This window comes from Arachis hypogaea, chromosome 9, assembly GCF_003086295.3.
Source record: "Arachis hypogaea cultivar Tifrunner chromosome 9, arahy.Tifrunner.gnm2.J5K5, whole genome shotgun sequence".
NCBI lineage: Eukaryota > Viridiplantae > Streptophyta > Magnoliopsida > Fabales > Fabaceae > Arachis > Arachis hypogaea.
This window is the reverse complement of record NC_092044.1, coordinates 19,551,313-19,577,150: the sequence shown is the minus strand read 5'-3', so window position 1 is coordinate 19,577,150 and position 25,838 is coordinate 19,551,313. Positions and strand designations below refer to the sequence as shown.

Here is a 25,838-nt window from a genome sequence, read left to right as displayed (position 1 = left end):
TGAATTTTAGAGGAGACTAGAAAGGTCTAAGGAATTAGGGTCTAGTCACATATAGTTTGCCATAAATTAAATCCTACATGATTAAAATAGTTAGCAAGAAAATTTAATCCAGAAAAATAGATAACTCTGAAGCCTTAACTGTCTCTCCAATATTTTATTTTCAACTTACTTACTTGCATACCTGCCTTCTGATATTTTCAAATTTAAACCTTTTGAATATCTCAAAACCCTTTTCTGCTTGCCTAACTAAGCAATCAATCAATCATTGTTGCTTGATCCATCAATCCTCATGGGATCAACCATTACTCACGTAAGGTATTACTTGGTACGACCCGGTGCACTTGCCGGTTAGTTTGTGGGTTATAAAATCCTGCACCACTTACCAACTAAAAGAGGGGATATTCTCCCATTTCTAACCGCCTCCCCAATCATCCTATTCAACACATCAACTACAAGGACGAATAGAAACGGTGATAAAAGGATCACCTTGCCGCAACCCCATTTCTATCCTGAACGGTTTCGATAGTGACCTGTTAACCAATATGAAGATCGATGCTGATCCGATACATTCTCCAACCCATGCCTTCCATCTTCTCCCGAACCCCATGTTTTCTAGAACAACATCAATAAAGTTCTACTTGACTCTGTCATAGGCTTTTTGGAAATCCAGTTTGATGATTGCTGACGCCTTTCTTTTCAGTTTAAGCCATTGTACAGTTTCACATGCTATTAACACCCCATCATGTATTCTCCTGCCCTTAACAAAAGCACTCTCTGATTCCCCTACTAAGCCTGGCATTACACTTCTCATTCTCCTTGTCAACACTTTTGATATCATCTTATAGATGCATCCAACCATACTGATTGGTCTAAGGTCCTTTATCTCCTTTGCGCCCACAAATTTCGGTGCCAGCGCTACCCAAGTAATATTGGAATCTACTGGTAGCCTTGCCGTCTTAAAGAAAGTCATCACAGCTTTAGTAAATTTCACTCCAATCTCCTCCCAGCATCTTTTTATAAAGTTCATGTTACCCATCACTACCCGGCGCCTTAAATGATTTGCAATCCTACACTGCAACCTTCACTTCCTCCTCCGACGGTAACATCTCTAACGCTTGAGCTTCCTCCATCTCCAACCGGTTGACTAGAACATCTCAAAAGCTGATATTTAGCATAACTTCCTGTTGAAACAATTTCCTATAGAAATCTCTGATGGCGACCTTGATCCTTGCATTACTCCTAACCAAGTTCCCGTTAATGACTAAAGACTCAATCCTGTTATTTCTTCTTCTTGCTGATGCAATTTTGTGGAAATATCTTGTGTTCCTGTCCATCTCCTTGGCATGTCGAGACCTGGACATTTGTTTCCAGTGTATATCTTACCTCGTATACCACAGTTCACAGCACCTCACTAGCGCCTTTCTTCTTGCTTCTACTGTACTATCATAAACCCCATTACTAACCATGTCATCCACTTTCTTGATCTCATCCTCAAACCTTTTTATCTTTTCAGATATATTCCCAAAGTGCTTCTTGTGCCATCTACCCAGCGGTTTTGATAACGCCTTCAGCTTATCCAGAAACTGAGCATCTCCCAACCCTCTCCATTCTTCCTTCACCATCCTTAGGAAGTCTTCATATGTGAACCACGAATCTTGGCTGCGAAAAGGTCTTGTACCCTGAACTATTCTTCTGTCTTATACTATCAATGGACAATGATCTGATAATCCTCTTGGTCCTCCTCTAAGCCGAGTATCCTGGTATGCGTCCAGCCATTCCAAATTCACCAGGCATCTATCAATACGACTACAAGACTGTCCTCTAAACCATGTATACTTGCGATCATTAAGCGTCAAGTCCACCAACTCCATATCATTTATCTATGCTCTGAAGTCTTCAGCGATTGCTAATAGACCTGTCGCCCCTTTCCTCTCATCTATATGCACTTCATTGAAATCTTCCATGTAACAAAAGGAATTTGGCACAACCCAATAACATAATTTAACTCCTCCCACAGTAAGAGTTTTTTCTCTCTCACATGCGGTCTATATACCAGACAAACAGCACAGTGAAAGTTATCTTTGGTCGTCACTCCTTCCACATATAACCACCTATCTCCTTTATAGCAATTTAACGGTTTAAAAATAGATTCATCCCAAATTAAGAGTAAGCCTCCTGATGCTCCAAATGAATTAACGCACTCCCAACTAGCACTATCATTACCCAAATACTTGCTACATCAAAGTTATTCACCATCTCTTTTTTGTTTCTATCAAACCCAACATATCTATTCTAAACTTATTTTTGAAGCTTTTTATCATATTCACTTTTGCAACTCCTCTCAAACCCCTAACATTACAAGAGCTTAAAATCATTTATAAAATTTATTACATACCTGCTTACAAATTTTTGGCCGACTTCTTCTGATTTTCTTCTTTTGATTCGACTGTCTCCGTTTTCTAGCTAATTCGTCATTTTGCTCTTGGAGAATCGCCATAATGTCTTCTTCATCACTGCACGGAATTGCACCTGATTCAACTGCCAATTTCCAAGCCTCCCTATTCTCCGCCATTTCTTCCTCCCGACTCTGGCCTTGGTTGTCTCCATATAACACCGAATATCATAATCTTCTTCCAACCCTGTCGCCACTCCCCTACCTGCTGCGCCTCTGCGTTTCGGTCCCTCAAGGTACTCTTTAGTCGGTCCTCTTCCGTCCCTCTCATTCTTCAACATATTCTTTCTCAAGCGTTCAAAATCATGGCTCTGCTGCTGTGTTATAGCCTTCCCAGGAGCCTGTTGATCCTTGCCATTGCCGCATCCAAAACTCGTAGCTACACGGTTCATATCTCTAACATCATCATCGGCTCCATGATTGTCGTTCTTCGCGCTTCCGTCAACTCCTCCCGCTGCACAATGGCGCACTTGTGCCACCCCAGGGATCTGTGCGTCGTCACCATAACCGCGCCTGACACCGCCATCTGCATGGTACAGATCTGTAGTGTCATCGTCGTCCTTCTGCTTGCCAGTTTTTGCGTCTCCCCCAGCTTCTTGGGATGCGCTACGGCAACCTTGCATGGTTTCAGTCTCTCGCAAATTTGCCTCATCCTCTCCCTCTACATCCATCGCGACCCAGCAAGGAAACAAGCTACGTTCACTAGTTCTTTCTCCATCCGGGTCAGGGACTGCACAACTCGCTGTTCCACATTCAACCAGGCTGGGTCGTCAACTGCTCCAACCTTACTCGTTATGGGCATCCCACAGCCTCCCTCCTTCAACTGGCCCTCTTCAATTTGTCCTTACCATCTTTACTCTTCAAGCCATTGGACCTGCCTTCAACCAGCCTAATCCTCTCACTTCCAATAACGGTTGAATGCGCATGTGGGATTTGAATTCGCTCATAATTGCATGATAGCTTGTAATATGAATCAATCTCCTGATTATTTGCAGCTGTTACCATCGCGATTTCCTTCCCCTTTGTTAACGCGTAATCACGGCTCTCAAAATGATAATTTGAAAACTGAATATTTCACTCATTCAATTCAGAGAGCAGAATTCCTATTTTGTCCTTGTCTTGTTCCTCATTCGATTGTTTCTTTTTCATGAGTCCCGCCGCCGAATCCCATCTTGCCACCCTCGGCTCAACTCCACCACTAGCTGCCTCCCTTATATCATCCTGCTGTATATTTTCCGTGGCCACTATATGCTTACCTCCTTGGTCAAACGTGGTCTCTGGAAAACATTTTTCTCTATACACCTCACTGCTACCTCTTTTACAAGAACATCAAATCTGCTTGCACCAATAGTGACATGAACCCACTCGTTGATCATATCAAACATACATGTATCTATCAGGACGCGACCAACACTAAACGAATTACACGTCTTCGTTAAAGTATCACACTTTACCACTTCACCCTATTGATCTCCTAATCTTGTGAAGGTCTCCTATGACCAGGCATGCAAAGGTACTCCGTAACATTCCAATTAGACTCTTCTAGTTTCGCTCCTCTCAGTCTCATCCCATCTCCATACCATATAGAACAATTTTAATAGATCATTCATTCTGAATGTGTACGCTTCCTCCGCATTAGCTAACGTGTCAAACATTAGCATTGCTTTGTATGCATCCAACTCCCTTATATGCATTACGCACTGCCATTCATTATGAATCTTTTGATGTAGTGTCTGAAAATTGATCATCTTCTTTGTGCTTCCCACAATACTCCTTTGTAGCCAAGTAACATTATCTTTTACCACTGGTATTTCTATTTTCTTGGACCATCCGTTCTTATTTGGGTCCTTACCCTGCGCATCTCTTGCAAACTTATCCACATGCTCTTCCATCTTCCTTGCAATCTTGTGCTGCTGAGGTCCACCTTCCTGCCCTTTTCTTGCCGGTTCCTCAACTTCTTTTCCTTTAACGTCCTTTAATTCATGTTTTCTTCTGTATTTTGCTTCTGCAATAAATATTCTTTTACCTCTTAACACCATGTAGTTCATTTCTGCAACAGCCTTCAATGCTCTTCCTTTTGTGGTGTATCGAATAAACGCAAATAGATAGATCTATCCATTCTTGTTCTTCCTCGCAAGATAAATGTCTATAATCCTGCCCGTCCAGTTGAACAGACTGAATAGTTCGCGCTTTGAGATATCGACCGGAATATTATCAGCAAAAATTGAGAAAGAATCTAGCTCCAACCGATGATACTCTTCTTTGTTCCAAATCTGAGGATCCTTATCCTGTTGGTTTGTATGCCTATTGCTACCCCTCCCCGTGTTTACCCACCCCGGATTTCCCCCTCTCTCTTGCCCTCTTATGGCTCTCCAATTCATTCTTTGATATCATCTCTATCACATTATAGGACTTGTTTGGTGAAGTTTTAAGAAAATATATTTTTAAATAATTTTGTTGAGAAATTTTTTAAAAAAATAAAAATAATTTTATATTTAAATGTTTAATAAAAAAATATTTTATATTTATTAATTATATTTAAGCGTAATAATATAAAAATATTTATTTATTTATTTCTTATGTTAAAATATTTTTTAAGTAAAAAAAATCTCTTTAAAATATATAAATTTTTAAATTTTTTAAAATATATGTTTTTTATTTTTTAATATTTAAATTTTTATTATTAAAAAGTGATTAAATATACTAAAAAATAAAAAAAATCATTGATAATTTTTTTCTAACAACTTAATGCCCCTCAATAGCATTAAAGGACTTCACATTAAAGTCTTGGGAAATGGACCAATTTGTTTGGGATAGGTACCATTTTGCAATAAGAGGTAGCAAAGGAGATATATTTTTTACATAAATTGAAAATTTTGGCAACAAGAGAATACAAAATGGATGACACTTTCAAAACCAAAAAAAAAAAAATTGAGTAAACACTAGGATTTTTATGAATGCTCTGGTAGGATGTTTTTGGTTGATCCTAATTGTGAGAATTTTTATCATGTGTGATCAATCAAAGGACAGCAAACATTGCTTTCAAGCGACAGGATATGTAAAATTTGGAAGATTAATAAATAATTAATTAATAAATTAATTATGAGACAAAAAATTAAAAAATTAAATTTTATAATTTAAACGAGTAAAAATATTTAAATTATAAATTAAAAAAAAAGTTGTATCACATTTTGGTTGATATTACCAACGAAATTGAGAAAGAAAAACCGAAATACTTATACTACACAATTATTATTTTTAGGCCAGGGTATCACAATTTAGGTACTAATTTTTTTTGTGTTTTCTTCCTTTATTTCTTTTCAAAAAGAATATTGGGATATAATAAATGGATAAAGTTTAAAAAATAATCTTTTCACCTACTTAGCATTCCTTTTCCGTAATCCCTTAGGCTTCTTTTGTTTACTTAAATTAGGATTGAAATCGAATATTGTATTTAGTAGTTAAAGATTAAAAATTTAAAATTAAAATTTTAATTTTAGAATACAAAATTTTAATTTTTTTAATATTTTAAAAAAATTAAAACATAGAGAATTAAAATTTTTAAAAATAGACACTAAAATTTAATAATATTTTTTAAAAAAATATTTTTATTTAATTTTTTAAATTTAAAATTTATTTCTCATTCTTTATATTTATCTTAAACTAAACATAATACAAAAATTTAATTTAGTCTCTATCTTTCATCATCTGCCTTTCAATTTTTCTTCCAAACAAAACCTAAATGCATAACTTTTCTGTTTTCATTCACAATTTTGTTTTCTTTTTAAGTTTCTTTATTTATTCTAAAAAAGTAGGTGTTTATAGTATAAGTATATAAACATTTTGTTCCTAATATTAAAAACATAAAAAAACACAAAATTTAATAACAAAAACATAAAAATTTATAAAATTGAACGAAGAAATTTGTGAAATTAAATACAGAAATAGTTAAAATAAAAAACACAAAAATATTTGATACACAAATAAAGAAAGTTCATAAAAGAATAACTCACTTGATATGTCCTAAACGAAACATAGAATAATGTTTTAATAAACACAAAACCCAAAAATTATGAGTTTTTCTCTTCTAAAATTTTCTTGTTGATTATAATTTTTTTTTGTATTTATCGTAAAAAAAAGAAATAGAAAAAAACATAGAATTTCTGTGCTTTTTTTTCACAAATTTTTGTACTTTCCTTTAAAAATCACTGTCGCTTTTCTAAATGTTTGTTATAAGAAATTGTCCCTAAATAAAAAAAAAACATGTAAAATAATAAAATACAAAAACTCTTTATTACAAAACACATAAATTTCATAAAAAAAAAAAGACTCAACCTATATATATCCTACCTATATTGCACACAAAATTATGTTTTAATAAATATAGAAACATAAAATTTTGTATTTTCTTCCTATATTTCTATTACAAATCTGTGTATATCATCAAAAGATTTATGTTTTTTTTTCTCTTGAAAAATTTGTTTTTATCATCAAAGAAATTGTGTTTAGGTAAACAATTTTCTATGTTTAGGCCGAAATATTTTTGTGTTTTGGTAAAAACAAACCGGTTGTAGTTATGTTAATTTAAAATCAATGTAAAAAGGCACGAGGCTGCTTAGATTTTACTGGTTAGCTTATTGAAGTCTTATAATGGAATCCAAGAAGCTCTTCCTGACAGGAAATCAATCAAATTTATATATCAATCACTTATTTGTTGCTGCACACAAGTTAAATAAACAATCATCTTTCGGTATCATTCTGCAGATAGAGAACAGCAACAGCTCAAGCAACTTCACTCAACTTATGTCGAGTAAAATTCGTTTCCAAGTGAACTTTTCTAAGTATAATGCTTCAAATTCAAGAAGTTACCAAGACAGCAACCAGGAAGCACCTTGATTTCTAGTGCTTGAACTCCTTAATGGATTTTCTGGATTGTAACAATCTGAAACATGCTCCGGGAATATACTTTCTTCGAGAGGATCACAAGCTTCAGGCGAAAGCAAATCCGAGTATCCTTCAACGTTCGAGCAGTTCCATGGAGTTTTTGAGCTCACACTAAGTGTGATATTTGATAGGCAAATGTTGACAAAATTGTCACCTTTTATACCTTGTATAAGGCCTGCGCGTTTGATATTTTCTCCTATCACATCCTTGATAGTAATCTTTTCTATTACAGGCAAAGCATCTGGGTTGTAATCATCATCAGGATGTTCTTTGTATAAGCCATTGAGCCTAATAGCAATATCTACATTATCCAATGTCATTTTTGAGATATAGACATTTCGAACATAACCACCCCTTCCGCGAGCAGTCTTTATTCCAATCCCTGTATGCGAATCAAAAATGTAAATATCCTCTGCAAAAACATCTGAAACACCTCCAGACATCTCACTTCCAATAGCGATTCCTGCGCTTGTTGTTTTCCCAACGAGCCTACGGATGACAATGTTTGTACTAGGACGACCAAACGAAATTCCATATTCATCCCAACCACTTTTGATGGCAACCAGATCGTCGCCGGTGCTTATGTAACAATCTTCAATGCATATATCATCTGAAGAATCTGACAACATTTAGAGGTACAGAGTCTTTTCAATGAAAGTTGTTAACGAGGTAGGAACAACTTAATTGTTCATACAGAAAAGGTTTACTTAAAAATGGAAAATCTAACTACTCTACTTAAGAGAAAATTTGAGCAATCAAGCAAACAATGGAGGAAAAACGTTTTTAAAAATACATTGATTTACGACTAAGACTAGATCACTTCTTCTTTTTTATTTAAATGAAGATTTCATTTAAAAGGAACTTGAGATCAATCTAGAATGCTTGTGAATTACCAATGACCTTATGTTTCATTTTCTAGCTTAAGGTTAAACTCTCACCTGGATTTATCCCATCTGTATTCGGAGAACTGGAGGGAGCATGGATTGTGACATTTTGAACTGTAACATGGCTGTTCATAGAAAAAAAGACTCATTTCCAGCTAATCATAAAAGCTTGCAGAGTTTCATAACGATGGTGATGGAAATTGTTAAGTACAAAAATTAGGAGAGAAAATATAAAGTCAACCGTGTACGAAGGGATCAAACCTGCAATATACAGGGTGAATATTCCAAAATGGTGAATTCAAGAAGGTTAAATTTGAAATGAGAATCCCAGATGAATTCATCAATTCAACCAAATGGGGACGTGTATAGTCCAATGTTTTGTTCCGAAACCTGCTCCACCAGATACTCCCTTGACCATCTATAGTTCCATTATTACCTTCATCAACATAGCAATTGCATCAGTAAACCAAAATGCATGTAGAAGATGGTTCCTTTTAGGGTAAACCACCAATTTAGTTCTTGAAAGATTGACAGGTACTTGACATGTGTGCTTTGTTTAACAAATTTGTTTACACCTACATATTCAATGCTTTATTAGAGATAAAATTGAGTTAACTTTTGGGGAAATTTCTCAAATAGATTACATCTTTTGAGTACCATAACCCATTAAGTTTATTCGCAGGCTAAATCGCTAACGCCTCAGTTTTTTTAGCATTAAATCGGTAGCTAGTCGATCATTTTATAATATTACCAACCTGTAATGATAACATCAGTCAAATTGTTACCATAAATGAGGCTTTTATGCCTTCCACCAGGCAACTCCCTTCCTCGACCATATGAGGGTAGGGAATCCACAATGGGCCAATCATCAGAGTTCTGTAACAAGCAACAAGCAAGATACACCATTTTATTCACATGGTTTATTTTATAATTGAGATTGCAATGTCAAATCCCACATTAATAAGCTATCAGGTTTAATGGAGTTACGTTAGTGCATAAAATTCCAGCACAACTTATACCGCAGATTGCTTAAGCTCAAAGAAGAAAACTATCCTTGCACATATTCTAAAAAAAAATGCTACCAAATGCATAACAAATGTAAACAGTTAATTTGTAATAAAAGTGGCACTATTGGCAGATATGATAAGCTTCTTTTTTGTTATGTTTTATCATAATATTTGCGATGAAGGTTTACCGTTGATCCAAGAATTACTGCATCCTTGTCCAACCACAAAGTTAGGTGGCTGATAAGATCAAAACTTCCGGTTAACCATTGGCCAGCTGGGACAAAAAGCTTTGCTCCGCCTTTGTCTGCGAAAGAATTTAGGTAGAAAATGGCATTCTGAAATGCTTTTGTGTTGAGAGTGATTCCATCTCCAACGGCTCCAAATTCAGTAATACTAACACTATGAGGTCGAATGTCCTCAACATAATTTGGATTGCAGCTTTCTGAGCTGCTCCGCGTTGTCCATGAGTTGCAACTAAACAATGCAAGTACCAGAAACACATCCACCAGCTGCAAGAGAAACATTTAACAATTACTTATCATCTATGATGCATGAATAAAATTATCAGATTTACATGTAACATTTCTATTCAATATCCGTATCATATTTGTGCAACATAAATTTTAATAATATTGACTGATATGAGTTATAAAGAGTGTCCAAAGATGTTGACCAAGTACTTCAAATTGAACAAACAAAAGCAGAGAAGCAAAGCAAATTAAATTAAATTATACTAAGGTGCACACATTGGATTATCCAACTGGTTTTTATTCTTGATCTATGTATAAACATAATAAAAATAATTTTGCATTTAGATCTCACTCCACCGAGTACGGTGAAACAGAGCAAATTAACATAATAATAATTTTGCATTTAGAATCGAAAGCAATAACCAAAGAGAACTCACAGCTGAAGGTCTCTTCATATGACCCTTTATTTGGCCCAATAACCTGACCAGGGGGCGGAGCTTTAAACTTCAAAGCAACCACCAGTCCACCAGTGCCCGTCGAAGGAGGAGGAAGAAGAATTTTAATGTTTATTGAATAAATTATGAAGGAAGAAGGAATAGTGAATAGAAAGAAGGGTCATTTAGAGAGAGAGAGAGAGAGAGAGAGGCATCAATCAATTAACAAGCAAAAATCATTGACAAGGGACTGTTTGTGCCTCTCAAAAATTAAGCAGTAAATTAAGCAGTAGGACCCTCCGTTCCTTCACTATGTCTCTCTCTCTATATAACTTCTTCCAAACACTTCCCATTTCTGTTCCCCTCTTTTAATGTGTGTGGAAGGAACAGAACACAGGGCCGCAAGAGAAAGAGCGACGGTTGTTGAAGAGAGCGAAACTCAATGATTCTAAGGAGTGTTGAGTTGTGTTCTATTATTAAGTGAGAAGCATGAGCGGAAGATGGCGGTGTTTGATTGAGCCTTTGTCACCGATTCCAGTGGTGAAGGCAACACACTCGCTCTGACTTCCCAATACAAACAGAAATGGGGGGAGAGAGAGAGAGAGAGAGAGAGAGAGAGAGAGAGGAATTGCCCGGAATTTGGATTTGCATGGGAAAGGGGTGCACCAATTGAGTCCACTATGTATCTCGTGCGTGTTTCTTGTGACAAAACACACTTTGAATTCCCATCCTCATTTTACTAACAGATTTCTGCCAGTTCGAAGGTTCCGTCTGTCAACACTCGTGTCTATCTGGTCACCTGACTTTTCAGTTTTGAATTGATAACTATGCTCTATCACGTTGCTAATCATTTGCTCTTTCTCATTGTAGCCCCAAATTCATTCTTAATTTTTTTTTTTAATTTTAGAGTTTCTGTCGGTGCTATTATAAAATGTTAGTTTGAATTAATTTATTTTTATAAAAAATGAATTATTTTTATTAAATTTTAAACACATTCAAATATATTTTAAAAAATCTCGTAAAAGACTATTAACGTATATTATTTAGAGTATTTACCTATTTTGGTCTTTAAAGAATTTCATACCAGACACTTTAGTTCTCAATTAAAATTAATTACTCGATTAGTCCTAACAATTAATTATGTCAGTCACTTAGGTCCTTGCCTCCATCAATTTTAACAGAAGACAAAATAGTCTCTAACAACTCTAACAGGGGATAAAATGATCCTGACCCTTTGTTTGAAAATGATACTGTTCTTTCCCAATTTTCATCATATTTCGCATAATCCTAATCATATTCTCTTTATTCACCTTCACAGTCTTCTTTTTCATCTTTTTCTTTCTTTTTTTTCAGCTTCAAAATCAAGCCATGGTGTAAATACACCCACCTCCTCCGTACTTAACCCACCAGAAGCATTCACCTACACATCTTCGATAACAACATCACCTCCAATCCCGACAACGTCCACCACATCCTCAAGACCAAGTTTTACAACTATCCCAAAGGCACACCTTTCTCCATTCTCCGACAAACAATATAGATTGTTAGACATTAGGACATCATAAAAAGATTCTCCTTCGACATCATATGCAAATTCTCATTTGGAATGGACTACAAGTGCTTCATTCCTTCATTTCCGAAGTCCAAATTGGCAGACAGTTTCGACCTCACATCCAAGCTATCAGTACAATGAGAAATGTCGCGTTACCGCTCATATGAAAACTGAAGCAATTACTGAACATTGATTCAGAGAAGAAGTTGAAGGAAGTGATTGGAGTGGTGGACCATGTGGTTATGGAGATGATAGGGCAGAGGAGGAGGGAGATGACGACAACAACGACGGGTCTTAACAAATCAGATTTGCTATCTAAATTCATAAGATTCATCAAAGACGACAAGTACTTGAGAGATATAGTCATTAGTTTCTTGACTATGAATTGGTTGAGAACAAGTTGAAGATTTTTCTTCTTGTGAATATTAAAGTTGCAGAGTGTGTATTATGTAGCTTGAAGTTACAGTGTTAAACTGTTAGTGTTATGCGAGATATGATGAAAATTAGGGGAGAATAGTGTCGTTTCCGAATAGAAGAGGTCAGGGACCATTTTGTCCCTTATTAGAGTTGTTAAGAACTATTTTGTCTTCTATTAGAGTTAACAGAGCAAAGGACATAAGTAACTGACGGAGTTAATTGTTAGGAACCAATCGAGTAATTAATTTTACTTAGAGACTAAAGTGTCTGATTCAAAATTATTTGAGAATGAAAATGGATAAATATTCTATTATTTAATAAGAATGGCCAATTAAACTAAAAATATTATTATAAAAGATCTAACAAATTTATTTAAGAATAAAGACCAAAAGAAATTTATTAGATGATAATAATATCTTTTAATGGTATTTTTTTATGTCCAAGGCTAGCTATTTGATTCTCCTAAAACTTATTTTATTTTTCTGGGTATCAAAATGCTGCAATAAGGAGATTCTAAAATCCCATTGGTTAGGAAAAATTTATATACATAATCTCATCATCATTATCCCATCATCATCTTTTTTATTTAATTTTCTCAAAAATTTCTAACCATAGTGTTCATAGTATCAGTGTATCACCCAATTACAAAATTTTAGCATTATACATCAACTTTAATTTTTCTACACTTTATCATCTCAAACTTGTAATTGAAGATCATTTTGACATTCTCATTTTTCAGTAACATTTATTTATCTCCAACAGCCTTTGATTGCGCAAAAATTATGATTTTGCACTCATCTTCAATTTTGACATTGGACGTTACTCAACTCTAATTCTTCACATTCCTTTCCTTAAAGACACACAATTTTCAATAGTTCCCAAGCTATTGTATAACTTTTTCAACTCGAAATTGCTGTCAACTATGATGTAGTGTTACTGTGAATTTGAGAACTTTAATTTTGAAAAGATAAAATATAGATCAGAAGAAAATGTGATATTGAGAAATAACATTATCACCTACTGAAAATAACATGGTCTTTCTCTTTAAATAAAATTTACTATGGTCTTTATTAATAATTTTAATATATTTGGTCTTTTTTTTAATCAACCTATTTATGTCTAGGTATCTTTAGTGACTTTTAGATATTTTTTTAAATAATTTTCTTAGGTTTAATTCAAAATTTTTGTTTTTAGTGACATTTTTATAACTAATCATATGTTTAAAGTTATTTTAAAATTATTGTATTTTTAGAATTTGTTTTCAAAGTGATCAGGATAAAAGAATTAAAACAAAAAAAAATATAAGTACACTCTCAAGAGAGCTAGCGCTAGGCTTCAAGGACTCAAGCTCATCGCTAATATAGAGCAAGTTTAGCACCCAACTCCAAGACTCTAAGCTAGGGATGGCAAAACTCCCCGAGACGTGGGGATCTCTGCGGGGACTGCCCCGAATGGGAATCCGACTGTGGAGAATTTTTTTCGTGGGGATGGGGAAGGAGGACAAAATTTCCCCAAGGCAGGCGCGGGGACCCGAGTGGGGATCCCCGCCCCATCCCCACTAATCCCCGAAGTTCATAAATTTACTGAATTGTCCTTAACAGTTTATTTCTCATATATGTTTTTTAGTTATTTCACAAACACACACATCGTCACCGCATCACTGTGCCATGATCCTCACCGCGTCGTGCTCTCTATTTGCGGCGTTCCTTTCTGTAACTTTGTCGTCGTGTCCATTCTCCTCTCTGTTGTCGCGTCTCCCACCTTGTCCACTTCTCTATCATCTGGCTTGCTGTTGCGTTTCTCCACTGCGTCATTTCGAAAGAAGTCACCATCTTGTCATTTAGATTTTTTGTTTAAAATCTTGTTATTTTTTTATAGAATGGATACTTACACCTCTATTCATATGAAAATTAATAATTAGTTAGAACTATCAGATAGATGGGGAATGGGGTCCCCGCGGAGAATAGAGCCTTGTGGGAAATTGGGATGGGGAGCAATATTCTCCCACGATGGGGAATGAGGGCGGGGACAGGGAGTAAATCTGGGGGCGGGGATAGGGAGTAGGGAGGCATCCCCCGCCCCTTGACATCCCTACTCTAAGCCCGGCGCCCTGACTTCCAAGCTCAGCACCCAAGTTGGGCGCCCAACTCCAGAAAAACCAAGCCTAGCGCCTTCGACAAAGCACAAAGGGCCAACGCCCAACTTGAGGAGTCTCAAGCCTAGTGCCTATTAATCCTGCACTTTCAGGGGTCCAAAATGACCCTAATATCCAACGCCAAGTCATGGAACCTCAAATGAATTTGTTATTTTGAGTGGTTTAAAATTTTTCAAGTTAAACGCCAATCATGCAAGTCTAGTGTGAGCCCATGATCCATTTTCAGAAAGCTCTAAATTCAACCGAAAGATTCAAAATTTAAATAATTAGTTAGCATTAACTTCTTATAGAAATATAAGATTTGGTTGTTAAGAATTAGTTTTAGATTAAATTTGAATTGTTGTTTTTATCTATCTTATTTTTTAAAAGATAAGCTTGGATTTAGTTTTTGAATTTAAATTCTAAATTAAAAGTAGAATATAAATAAGTGAACGTAAGGTCTATACAGGAGATCATCGAATCATAATTGCATTCATCTAGCACCTCATTAGTTTTAGGTTATTTTTTTTTTATCATGAGTAACTAAACATCTCTTGTTCAGGGTTAGAAGCTCTATTTGATTTTATAGATTGGTAATGTAAGTGTTTTTTTATTTTAATTAATGTATTAATACTTTTTCAAGATTGAGACTCATTCTTCATCTTTAATGGTTAGAGATATTGAAAAATATTCTAATTCTACTTTGGATTCTATTATTACTTTGAAATTTAATATCGGAATTACTTTGAAACTCTTTCTCATAATTTTTAACTTGACTAGGAATAGTATTTTAAAAGTTGTGCAACTTTAAATTAAACACATACTTAACATCTTTTCTTAATTAATTGACAAAGGAATTGACGATTAAATAAGTTAAGAGAAATTAAATTGACAATGAATTTGAATTTAGTTATATATGATTTGTTATGAAAGTGTCTTTGCATGAGTCAAAGTAAGAAAACATAAGCATTACTTTTTTTAAAAGTTAAACATCTTCGAAGCCTTTAACATCTCTTTCATTGATTACTTTTTAAAATTCGTAAGCACACTCTCATTCATAATCAAACACTCTCCTTCACTGTTCCTCACTATTTCAAGATTCAAATCCTCTTGTTAAAGTTTGATTGATCTAATTAGAAGATTTAACTAAAAGTTGCTTGACTCAATCCTTTAATCCTCGTAGAAACAATGTTCACTTACTGTGGTATTACTTGAAGTAATTTGGTGTACTTGCCAATATTCGAGTGTATCAAGTTTTTGGCTCATCACTTATATTAGTGGTCCTTATTTTTAATTCTCCCTTAAAAAATATTTTATTAAAAAAATTATTTTTTTTTTAAAAACTAACAATATCTTACTTACAAAAAATAAAATAAAAAATATTTTTAATATTTTAAAACTCTTTTTTAAAAATTCTATCTAAATTTGAAATAGTTTTTATCTACTAAAAAAATTTTAAAAAAATAAAAAATATTTTTTTAAAAGCCAATCAAACCGATTTCAAGTTGTTAGAAAAATATTTTTTTAATAAAAAAATAATTTTTATTTTTTAGTATATTTAATAAAATTTTAATAGTAAAAATAAAAATATTAAAAAATTTAAAAAATAATTGTTTAAAAATTACAATTTACATGTTTTTTTTAAATGATCTTTTTTTCTTAAAAAAATGTTTTAACATAATAAATAAATAAAAGAATTTTTTATATTATTGTATCTAAATATAATTGTTAGATAAAAGAATTTATATTAAAAATCTCAATATAAATTATTTTTTATTTTTTAAAATAATTTAAAAAAATACTTAAAAAAAATTTCATAAAAAATCACTCAAACAAGCTCTCAAAAATAGTCCCTTTTGATTTTTATTTTATTTTTTTATTTTTCAAATTGTAAGAGATGCTGGTGTTTTTTTAGGTTTTGGTAGTTCGTACGATTGTTTCTCTATCTTTTATAAATTTTGGAGTAAATTATTAAAAATATTTTGAATTATTAAATTACTAATAATAGTACTTTAACTTTAAATATATATTATTAAAAAGATTTTAAAAATTAGATTTTAATATAACATTTTTTTAAAATGAATTAAAAATAAAATATTTTATTTTTAAAATTTGACAATTTTAAATAATTTTTACAATTTTTATTGTAAAAAAAGGAAAAATTCAAATTCAAATTTTGGTGTCGTTTTTGCATATATGTTTTAAATAATTATTCAAACATACCTATAAAATTTCGGATCAAATACTCAAGCAGCCAAATACATAAGTATTTGTTACTTATAGTTATAAATGCATTTTTTTATTATTTTTATGACATTTTAAAATATTTTGAAAATAATTTTATAGGTAACAAATTTAGAAGTGTGATTTAATAATTAAAAAATATTTTGTTATTTAGTCTAAGTTTAGAGATTCCTTTGTCTCTATTCAAAAATTTAAAAACTAACATTAACGAAAAAAGTATCGAGTAATTACTCAAAACAAATTTAAATACCAATTTGAGATTTTATTCTAGAATTTATTTCGGTTTAAAATACTCTGAAAATTTTTAACTGTTCTCAAATATTAATTTTTGAGTAAAGGATAAATCTGTAATTGATCTTTTTTTGTGGACATTTTCGTCTTTGAGGATTGAAAAATACATTTATGTCCCTGACCCTTTCAAAATGCGGACAAATTTATCCCTCCGTTAAAGTGACTCCGTTGGGCTCAACGGAAAACACTGACGTGGCTCCCGTGGCACTGATCTGGCCGTTACGGGAGCACACGTGGCATGTAACTTTATAAAACAGGACATATTAGTCCTCTCACACCAAAACGTGTAGCTTTTCAAAACAGGATATATTAGTCCTCTCGCCCTAAAACGATGTCGTTTCAAAACAGGACATATTTCTCCCTGACTCCCTCTTCCACCATCACCTACGTTGCCCCTCCTTTCCTTGTTTTGCATCGTTATATATGATTGAATGTCAGAATTGAATTTGCCATGGGAAGATGAAGTGCTTAATTTTGGAGCGCTTTACATTCTTAATTTAGGGTTTAACTGAGTTCTGATTTTTCTGTGGTTGATGGCAGAGTTTGCAAGAAAGGGCTGAACCAGTTGATGTAGGAGGAGGAAGTTCGCCCGGTGTTCCTCACAATTTAGGGTCTTATCTTCAACAACAAGGATTAGACCCTCTTTCAAGCTATCCTGTTCCCGAAGCTGGACAAGTTTCTATGGATGACTTGGCTTTTTCTTTCGGTCTCCAACACATGTCAGCTAAAGAGAAGAAAGAGCTTCTTGTAGTTGCACAAAACAGTCTTAAATTGCTATCTAGCATAATAAATTTTGAGGCAGAGCCCAAAATCTTGAAGGTCTAATTCCTATCTAGTATAATAAATTGGTGTTTTGTTCACTACATCATGGAGATTTTGTATGTTCTATATATTTGTGAAGATCGAAATTCCGATTCACTTACTTGCTTTTAAATGCAAGGGCATAGATCAAATGGAGATATATTGTAGATAGAAAATGATGTGTTTTCCCCATGTAATTCAGTTTGCGGGATAATATTTTCTTGATAGAATTTACAATTTTATTGTTTCTTCGCATGAAGATTTAACTCTCAGTTTGTTGGACAAGTGCAAGCACTCACTCTCTATCATGAAGGAAATTGCGGAAAACACCACAGATGATGAAGAGACACTTTTTGAGGCTTTGTATCTTAATGATGAGCTGCAGTAGATAGTTTCCCAGTACGAGGAGTTGGAGGCTGCTCAATGGCCTGTGGCACAAGAGCCTCCAAATGCTGACACTGCAAAGCATGATGCGAAAGCTGTTCAAAATCCTATTGAACTTCCTAAAAGATTTGAAGAGGATGAGTCCGAAGAGTTCGAAGCTGTTCAGGAACTTGAAAGAAAGCTTCCCAAAAAGTTCAACGGTGTTGAAGCCAATGCAACCAATGGGGATGGTCATCATGTTGAAACCACAATACTAGATGAGGCACATGAGAAGGGCAACGCCGAACCAAAGGTTCCGAGCCAAACCCTTGCTTTCTTTAACGGGTCTCTAATTTCGACGGTGAATCTTCCCCACGGTCTCTTTCTCGCGTTGCGGTATCTAATTTATTTCAATACTGGCATCGGTCCTGATCCGTTTACCTCTGTTGCTGCAATCGCCACCGTGGGTTTCAATTGAATTCATATAATTATAAAACTTTTAGTCAAATAGTCCTTATGCTTTCAATCAATTTTGTATAGTTTGAAAAACTTATTGATAAGTCTAATTTTGGAAAGACCAAATAATATTTTTAAAGAATTAAAAAAGAGAGAATTAGGAGTAATAAAGACTACTAATAAAGGTTAATTAAAAAGAAGGAGAAAATATACTAAAATTATTAATGAGGGTCATAATAAATTTTATTTAAGAGGAAGGATCATATTAATTTTATTAAGTGATAATGTTATTTTTTGATATCACATTCTCTTTTGACTTACATTTTACCTTTTTGAAATTAAAGTTCTCAAATTCACATTAGCACTATCTATCATAGTTGGTGGCGACTTCGAATTGGAAAAGTCAAATCGTGGCTTGGGAACCATCGAAGGAAGTGTGCTGAATGTGACGATTTAAACGAAACTGAAATGATGATTAGTTGATTACTAAAGAAAATTTTGTCGGTAACGAAAAAAATCTGTCGATAAATTACCGTAAAAAATTATAAAAAAATCTGACAATTTTTTAGGAAAATGGGGATTATTATCGAGAAAAATTATGTCAGTAACGGAAAAAAATCTGTCCGTAAATTACCGACAGAAAAAATCTGTCAATAAGTAATTTTCGACAAAATTTTTATAGAGGGATAAAATCCGTCAGTAACAAAAAATCTGTCGGTAAAAAAGACTAAATTTATCTGTAAATCTATTTGTAATAAGTAATTTTTTGGTTGTGAATGTCAAGAATTAAGGTTGAGTAATGTTTGACGCCGAAATTGAAAATGAGTACAGAATCCTAATTCCCGCGCAATTGAAGGTTGTTGGAGATAAATAAATGCTACTAAAAAATGGAGATGTCATAATTATCTTCAATTGCAAGTTTGAGGCGGTGGAATATAGTAGAATTAGGGTTTATGTCCAATAGTAAAGTTCTCTGATTGGATGGCACCAGGAATAAAGTTAAAATTTTTGTTTGGAAGGGACCGATATAAAAAACATAATTAGATAAGAGGCCAAAAAATAAAATTAAAGAGTGTAAAACATAAAAATAATAAACTTTACACGTAAAATTATTAATTTAGAAAAGGTTATAGTCCTTAGATTATACAAACATTTGTCCCTAGGTGGCACAATGAATTTAGAAATTCTCAAAAAAATTGAACAAGAAAAGATGATGATGGGACTATGTGTATAAGCTTTCTCCAATTGATGAGATTTTAGAATCTCCTTGTTACAACTCTTTGATACCCAAGGAACTAATTAAGATAGGTTTTAGGAAAGAAAAAAGTTTGGAACTAAAATAATTCATAATTAATCAAAAAAATTTTAATTTTATTTTATTTATATAACTTATTTATATTTTAATTTTTTATGTCACTCTCTTATCACTTAACTTATTACATTATATCTCTAATAGGATATAATATATCATATATTAATGAAACATTTTATAATTTAATTTGTATATATATTATTATATTGAAGATTAATGATAATAACATACTTTAAATATTATTAATGTTAATTAACTTTTCTTCGTAACCACTAATTTATTTTTTCTTAATTCTTTTACTGCACCTACGCAATATTGTAGAGATTGGACCATTGGAGTAATTTAAATTTTAATTGTCATTAATTTTAATTATTTTTTTTATAACCACTAATTTATTATCTCACTTACATAATATTTGTTTTATGTTTTCAAAGTGGAATAATAATTTATTCTGATTTTTTAACACAAATATTTTCAAATTTTATCATAATTAGATTTAAAAAATATTAAATACTTAAATTAATTTATTTAATTGACAAATTTACTCATAATATTCATACGTTTATACACATAACATTCATAATTTTATACATATGATGTTCATCATTAATAAATTTTTACAATTAATATTACCAAATTTTAAACTATGTGTCTTATTGTATTTTTCAAATTATTATCTCATATGTACACTAGTGGGTCATAATTTTAATGATTTTAATATTTTTTATTTAAAGATATGTATTCTAGTTCGTATTCTAAATATTTTCTTGTCATTTTTATATTTCTATTTTTTTGATACGCACTACTAGACAGATCTATACATGTACAGTTAATTATGATGTCGGTACGCATTTTTTTATAATTAATTATGTTCTTACACTCCAATTGTTTTTTTGAGTTCAAATTTTAACTCAAATCGGACAGTTTAGGCACTCTTCACTCGATTTTAATTACATAATTAACTTGTTAAAATTTTTTACTCTTACACTTGATCTCTAGGAGGCTTGGAGCTTGTTTGACCTTGTCTTTTTGGATGGAGAATCGGGTATGAAAACTTGTTGCAAGGTCGTCAAAGCAAGTTACAGACTTGGGTGGTAGACTATCAAACCACTTCATTGCTGTCTTTGTTAACTTCGTCAAAAAAACTTTGCAACGAATTGCATCCGACGCATTGGCCAAGTACATTTGGCTTTTAAAGTTACTTAGATGGTGTATCGGGTCAGTCGTTCTAGCATAGAGGTTCATGTCGGAACTTTTAAAGTTTTTGGGAACCCTAACCTGCATGATCTCTTCTGTGAATGGATCTTCACCTATAAAAGGGATTTCTTTCCGATCTACATGGGTTCTCCGACCTCGAAGAACGGTTTTCAGTTTTTTGAGTTTTTCTTCTAGATCCCTCTATTGTCGTGCTTCCCTTTTTAGAGCTCATTCTGATTCTCGTTATTGCTCTAATTCCATCTTAAGCTACTCCAATCGTCCATGGTGTCCGTATACCAATCCCATAAATTCTGCAGGATTTTGGTTTACAATGTCCTCAGGTGGTTGAATTTATAAGTTTATTCTTTTAGGTTGAGGGTTTCATGAAGTTCCATCCCCATTAAAATTGTCCGCTCTTTCTTGCTGTGGATGTATCACTATTACACGATTGTTGTTGTGATGTTTTGGCTCGAACTCAGATGCCATGTGTCCATCTTCATGACGATCGTCCGCCATGATTAGATGTAGATTTTCATGTCCCCGGCAACACCAATATTCCGAGAGTTACTTGAACCTGTGTTGCTTTGTGTTTGGACGTGAAATCTAAATGCCTTTGGATTATTTGTCTGGCGTCTCTTGCTGCTAGGATGCCACCATCTGACATCTTGGTGATGGTGGGGGTGGTACCTGCAAAGGATTCCAATACTTAAGTTAGCATGGATTTTAGGCAAATTTTTAGTAGATTAAATTCAAAGTATACCTGAAAGTATCAGGATATTTATAAGTGTAGATGTAGAGTCAATAACCACCTTTTAAATAATCTCAACTTTGGTGGTAGGTTGGTTACTCCCTTTTGATAGGAAAGTTATTGAGATCTCCTTTTTAGATAAATGAAAAAGATTGTAGGAGACTGATTCGGGCAGGTAGGGCTAGGATAGCGTCGTTGCACCCGACCTCATATGTATCGATCCAACCAATATATGTTAATTAGGCTTTACTTATTTTGAGATTTACTTAAATAGTGGGCCACAAGATATGAACTGTAGTTATTAATTAAAAAGATTAATGAGTACTCATTAATTAAAAAGATCTGATAAACTTTTTTTTTATCTTTTAGTAGTTTACATATGTTGAGAAATATTAGAAGGTAAATAAAATTTATTATTTTTTGTTATTAATTAGCTAGTAATACTTTTTAATCCTCTAATTTTAAAAACTAAGTTTAAAGTTTTCAAAATTTAAATTGGAAATTAGAATTTAAAGTTTAATATTTAAATTTTATAATAATAATATAATTAAAAAAGACAGGTTACATAAATAAATCAATTAGACTTTAAATTAGGTATGTTTAAAATGAGCTCAACAATTATGAGCTTATTAAATGAGTCACACTTATATAGACCATTAGATTTTATTAGATAAAAATCAAAGGCTAATATAAAAAAAAGAGCATCATTCAAATTTCCGACACTTGTTTAAATAGACTAGAGAGTTAACCATTAAACCAACCCAACTTAGCTAGAATTGTTCCCTTTTTTAATTCTGATCAAAAGTATAATTTTAAAATCAAGAGGAATGTACGTAAACTTTTATTAGAAGCATATCTTGAGACTAGCAAGCCCAATGGATAATTAATTAGTACATAGTCCAATTCAGTCTAAGATCACAGATATAGTCCAGTCCAATACATCTCCAAATGAAAAAGTTCCCATATTTCAAATTTTGGTTCCTCATAAAAAATAAAATAATTGAGTACCAAAAAACAAAACACTTGTAGAGACGCACTACAAAATTTTTCAAGAGAGCAGTGGCATCACCCTAGATCCCCCCAAAAAAAAAGAAGAAAGAAAAGATAAAGGAGCAGTGGCAACAACGTCTATATGAAAATAATCAAAATATTTCATCTATGTGCCTTGGTAGCACTCACCTTTTTATTTATTAGTTATTGGCTATTACCTTGCTTTCAGTACCCGAAGTGCCAAGAAGTGGCATTTAGTAATATCAATTTAACCCAGATTGTGTACAGATATAACATAACAGCTCATCTAGGTATCTATAACATTGATAAAGCAATGTAGTTAATATAGCTAATGTCAAACAATCAATAAAAGACTTGAAGCTAGTTTTCTCCTTCTATAGCTTGCATACAAACACATATGATGCTTCATTAGTTTATGACAAAAATGCAACAATAACCTGAGTTCAGAAACCTGCCTGGACAACAAATAACAATACAAAAATTTACTCTAAAACCTTGAGAGAGCTTCCAAATTTGATTTTATGCATGCTGGTAATGGTGCAACTTGTACAATAACACCTTTCCTGCAGAGTTTCCTACAGCCATGAAACCACCACCTGGACTAAAATCAAGACAGCGGGGGTAACTCAGGCTTGCATTCGGAGGCGGCCAGTTGGAAAACACAGTATATCAATTTCAAACTGCTCTTTTTCATGCCTGAACAGATTGCTAATATTTGAGAGTCGTGATTGAATTTCATAAAATCTACTTTAGTGGTCAAATTCTAAATGGTCTTGATAGGCTTCCTCTTGCCCCCGAGGAATTCCTCTCTATTGTAAATATTCACAATTCCGCAGTCTGAACCAGCTGCGAAAAGTTTTCCACCTGGAGAAGTACTAAGAGCTGTGCTGTTTATGCAGCCTTCATCTACGCCTTTATGCATGCAAGTCATTGTGGTAAACCTGGCCATCACCGCCACCGCTCAACAACTGCTGTCCATCTTCTGCAAAAGCTAAGGATCGAACTGTTCCATTCATCTTTAAGGTACTAACCAATTGCTTTGTTTTTGTCGAAACTAATAAAATGTAACCCTCATTACCCACAAAAGCTACTACTAATTTAGAATCAGGCGAGACCTCGAAAATTTCCAAACTTTTCTCTTCCCTACCAACTAAAGGACCTACTTTATCAACCTTAGCCTTAACCAAATCAAAACTATAGAAAAACTTTCGTCTTCCCGATAAGATAACCTGAGATCCATCTGGCAAGAAAGCAGCTTTCCGAATGGGGCAATCTTCAAGGAAGATGCTTTGAATCTTGGTGTTACGTTTGCCATCAATTTGAAAAAATCTAAGCTTTCTGTCCAATCCTGTAGCAAGAAGGAGCTGAGCATTTCTATGGAACTGAACAGAATTTATTGGGCCATTAGATGGATCCTGTATATTAGCATCAACTAGCTTTGAGTATTCAACATGTCCGGGCAGTAGTTTCGAGCTACTCTTCACAACCAGATCTTCATTTGTTCTCAGAATATCATCCACATCCTTGTTACCTTGGTTTAATGCAGCTTCATTTTCTTCATCTGACTCATCATCAGAAGATCTATCTATTTTGGACCTCGAATCAATCTGTGCCCAATCAGAGGTGAGCCCTCAATCTTGACACATACTCTGAACCAGAAATCAAATCCTCATCCTCTTCCTTCCTCAACTTCCTTAACCTGTTAACATTTGCTATGTTAATAGTGGCCTTTTCTTCTTCATCATCCACCCACACAGGTTTTCTCTGCACGGCAGCCCTATCATCATCACTTTCCTCTGAAATGTCAGCATCTTCCTCATAAACAGAAAGCACATTATTTGCAGAACGGTCAGTAAAAAACAAATCCGAGCTCTTTTTATCCCCAATTTCTACTTCATTATCATCCTTTCCAAATTCAACAGAGAGCCAAACAAAAAGCTTTCCAGCTTTTTCATTTCTCTCACTTGTTGCATTTCTGACTGTTGTCGCTTCCTCTTCTTTGCCTTCAGAGCTTCATCATCAGAATCTTTCCCATCCTCAACCTCTTCATCATTGAGAGGTTCTTTGATGTCCTCCTCCCTTTGGGTCTTCTTAGCTTTAGTGCGAGCATTTTGAGATATCAGACTCATATCTCACAAGCAACTCTGCAACATAAATGAGGTAAAACTGTTGGTGCAATCAATTTAACAAACATCCGATTTCATGCAAGGATCATGAAGGTTCCAAGATGGCAAAAAATAATGAGCAACAAACCACAACTCTAAATGATAGAATTGAAATCAAACAACTTAATACACATACATCATCAAATAACAATGTCAGCGCTTATAGGATTATGAAATCATAAGAGTACTGTGAAAATTAAGAAACATACAACATACAATAAAATTAGCTTTTCGGACATGAGAAGGGAGCGGGACCACGTAAGTGCACTGCCTAAAGTGCTAAGAATGCGGGTTCCCTAACAACCTCAATCAATTGTGCTTCGGAATTCAATAACACCAACTGCCAAGTTTGTTTCATGTCATTCGAATTCTAAAAGCATGGAATAGAGCACTTTGGCTCTGATGCACAGTGCACAAACAAATGCATATAAATCTAAAATGACAAATTAAGCATAACAATCTCTAATTTGCTCTTTACTAACTTCATCTGTTGAATAATTACCAAGGTTGCGAGAACTGGATTGGTCATTGAATCGGTCAAGTAACTGGTTTAATGGTTTAATGGTTTAATTGAGGTTGAACTGTAGTCGAATCGGTTTAATTAAATATACAGTAAAATTATTAAAAAAATCAATATATAATCAAAAATTAAATATTGCATTAAAAAATTAAACAGGTTTTCAACTAAATAAAGACACTATTCATTAGTAACCATAATCATCATTAAGTATTTCATTGTTCCCATCATAAAGATAATTCATATTACAAAATTTGATGTAACATTCAAAAATCTAAAATTACATAATCCAGAATGAAAAATATTCTATATAGCATTCAAAATAAAAAATAAAAACTTAAAAGCAGATTTTGAATGGATATCAAATTGCAAAAGAGCCTTTTGTATTTTCTATAACAAACAAATCACACAAGCAATCAGCATCCATTGAAAATAAGAT

At 33.4% G+C, this 25,838-nt stretch overlaps 1 protein-coding gene and 1 pseudogene across 2 annotated transcripts; both read right to left on the bottom strand.

Annotated features, from left to right (window-relative positions):
- Nucleotides 1-7,124: 7,124 nt before the first annotated feature.
- On the bottom strand, nucleotides 7,125-11,084 carry LOC112710621 (probable polygalacturonase). 2 transcript variants are annotated; one of them, XM_025762912.3, is made up of 6 exons: nucleotides 10,195-11,084; nucleotides 9,476-9,796; nucleotides 9,036-9,156; nucleotides 8,542-8,716; nucleotides 8,335-8,405; nucleotides 7,125-8,015 (listed from the first exon to the last, which is right to left on the bottom strand). In XM_025762912.3, the coding sequence occupies exons 1-6, from the start codon at nucleotides 10,210-10,212 to the stop codon at nucleotides 7,318-7,320; spliced, it is 1,404 nt and encodes a 467-aa protein (XP_025618697.1). In that variant the 5' UTR covers nucleotides 10,213-11,084; the 3' UTR covers nucleotides 7,125-7,317. The 2 variants fall into 2 exon arrangements, with proteins under 2 accessions (XP_025618697.1, XP_072058809.1); XM_072202708.1 differs by having other exon boundaries at nucleotides 9,066-9,156; nucleotides 10,195-11,040.
- Nucleotides 11,085-22,987: 11,903 nt separating this feature from the next.
- LOC112710620 (U3 small nucleolar RNA-associated protein 18 homolog) lies at nucleotides 22,988-25,324 on the bottom strand (annotated as a pseudogene).
- Between the last annotated feature and the right edge of the window lie 514 nt (nucleotides 25,325-25,838).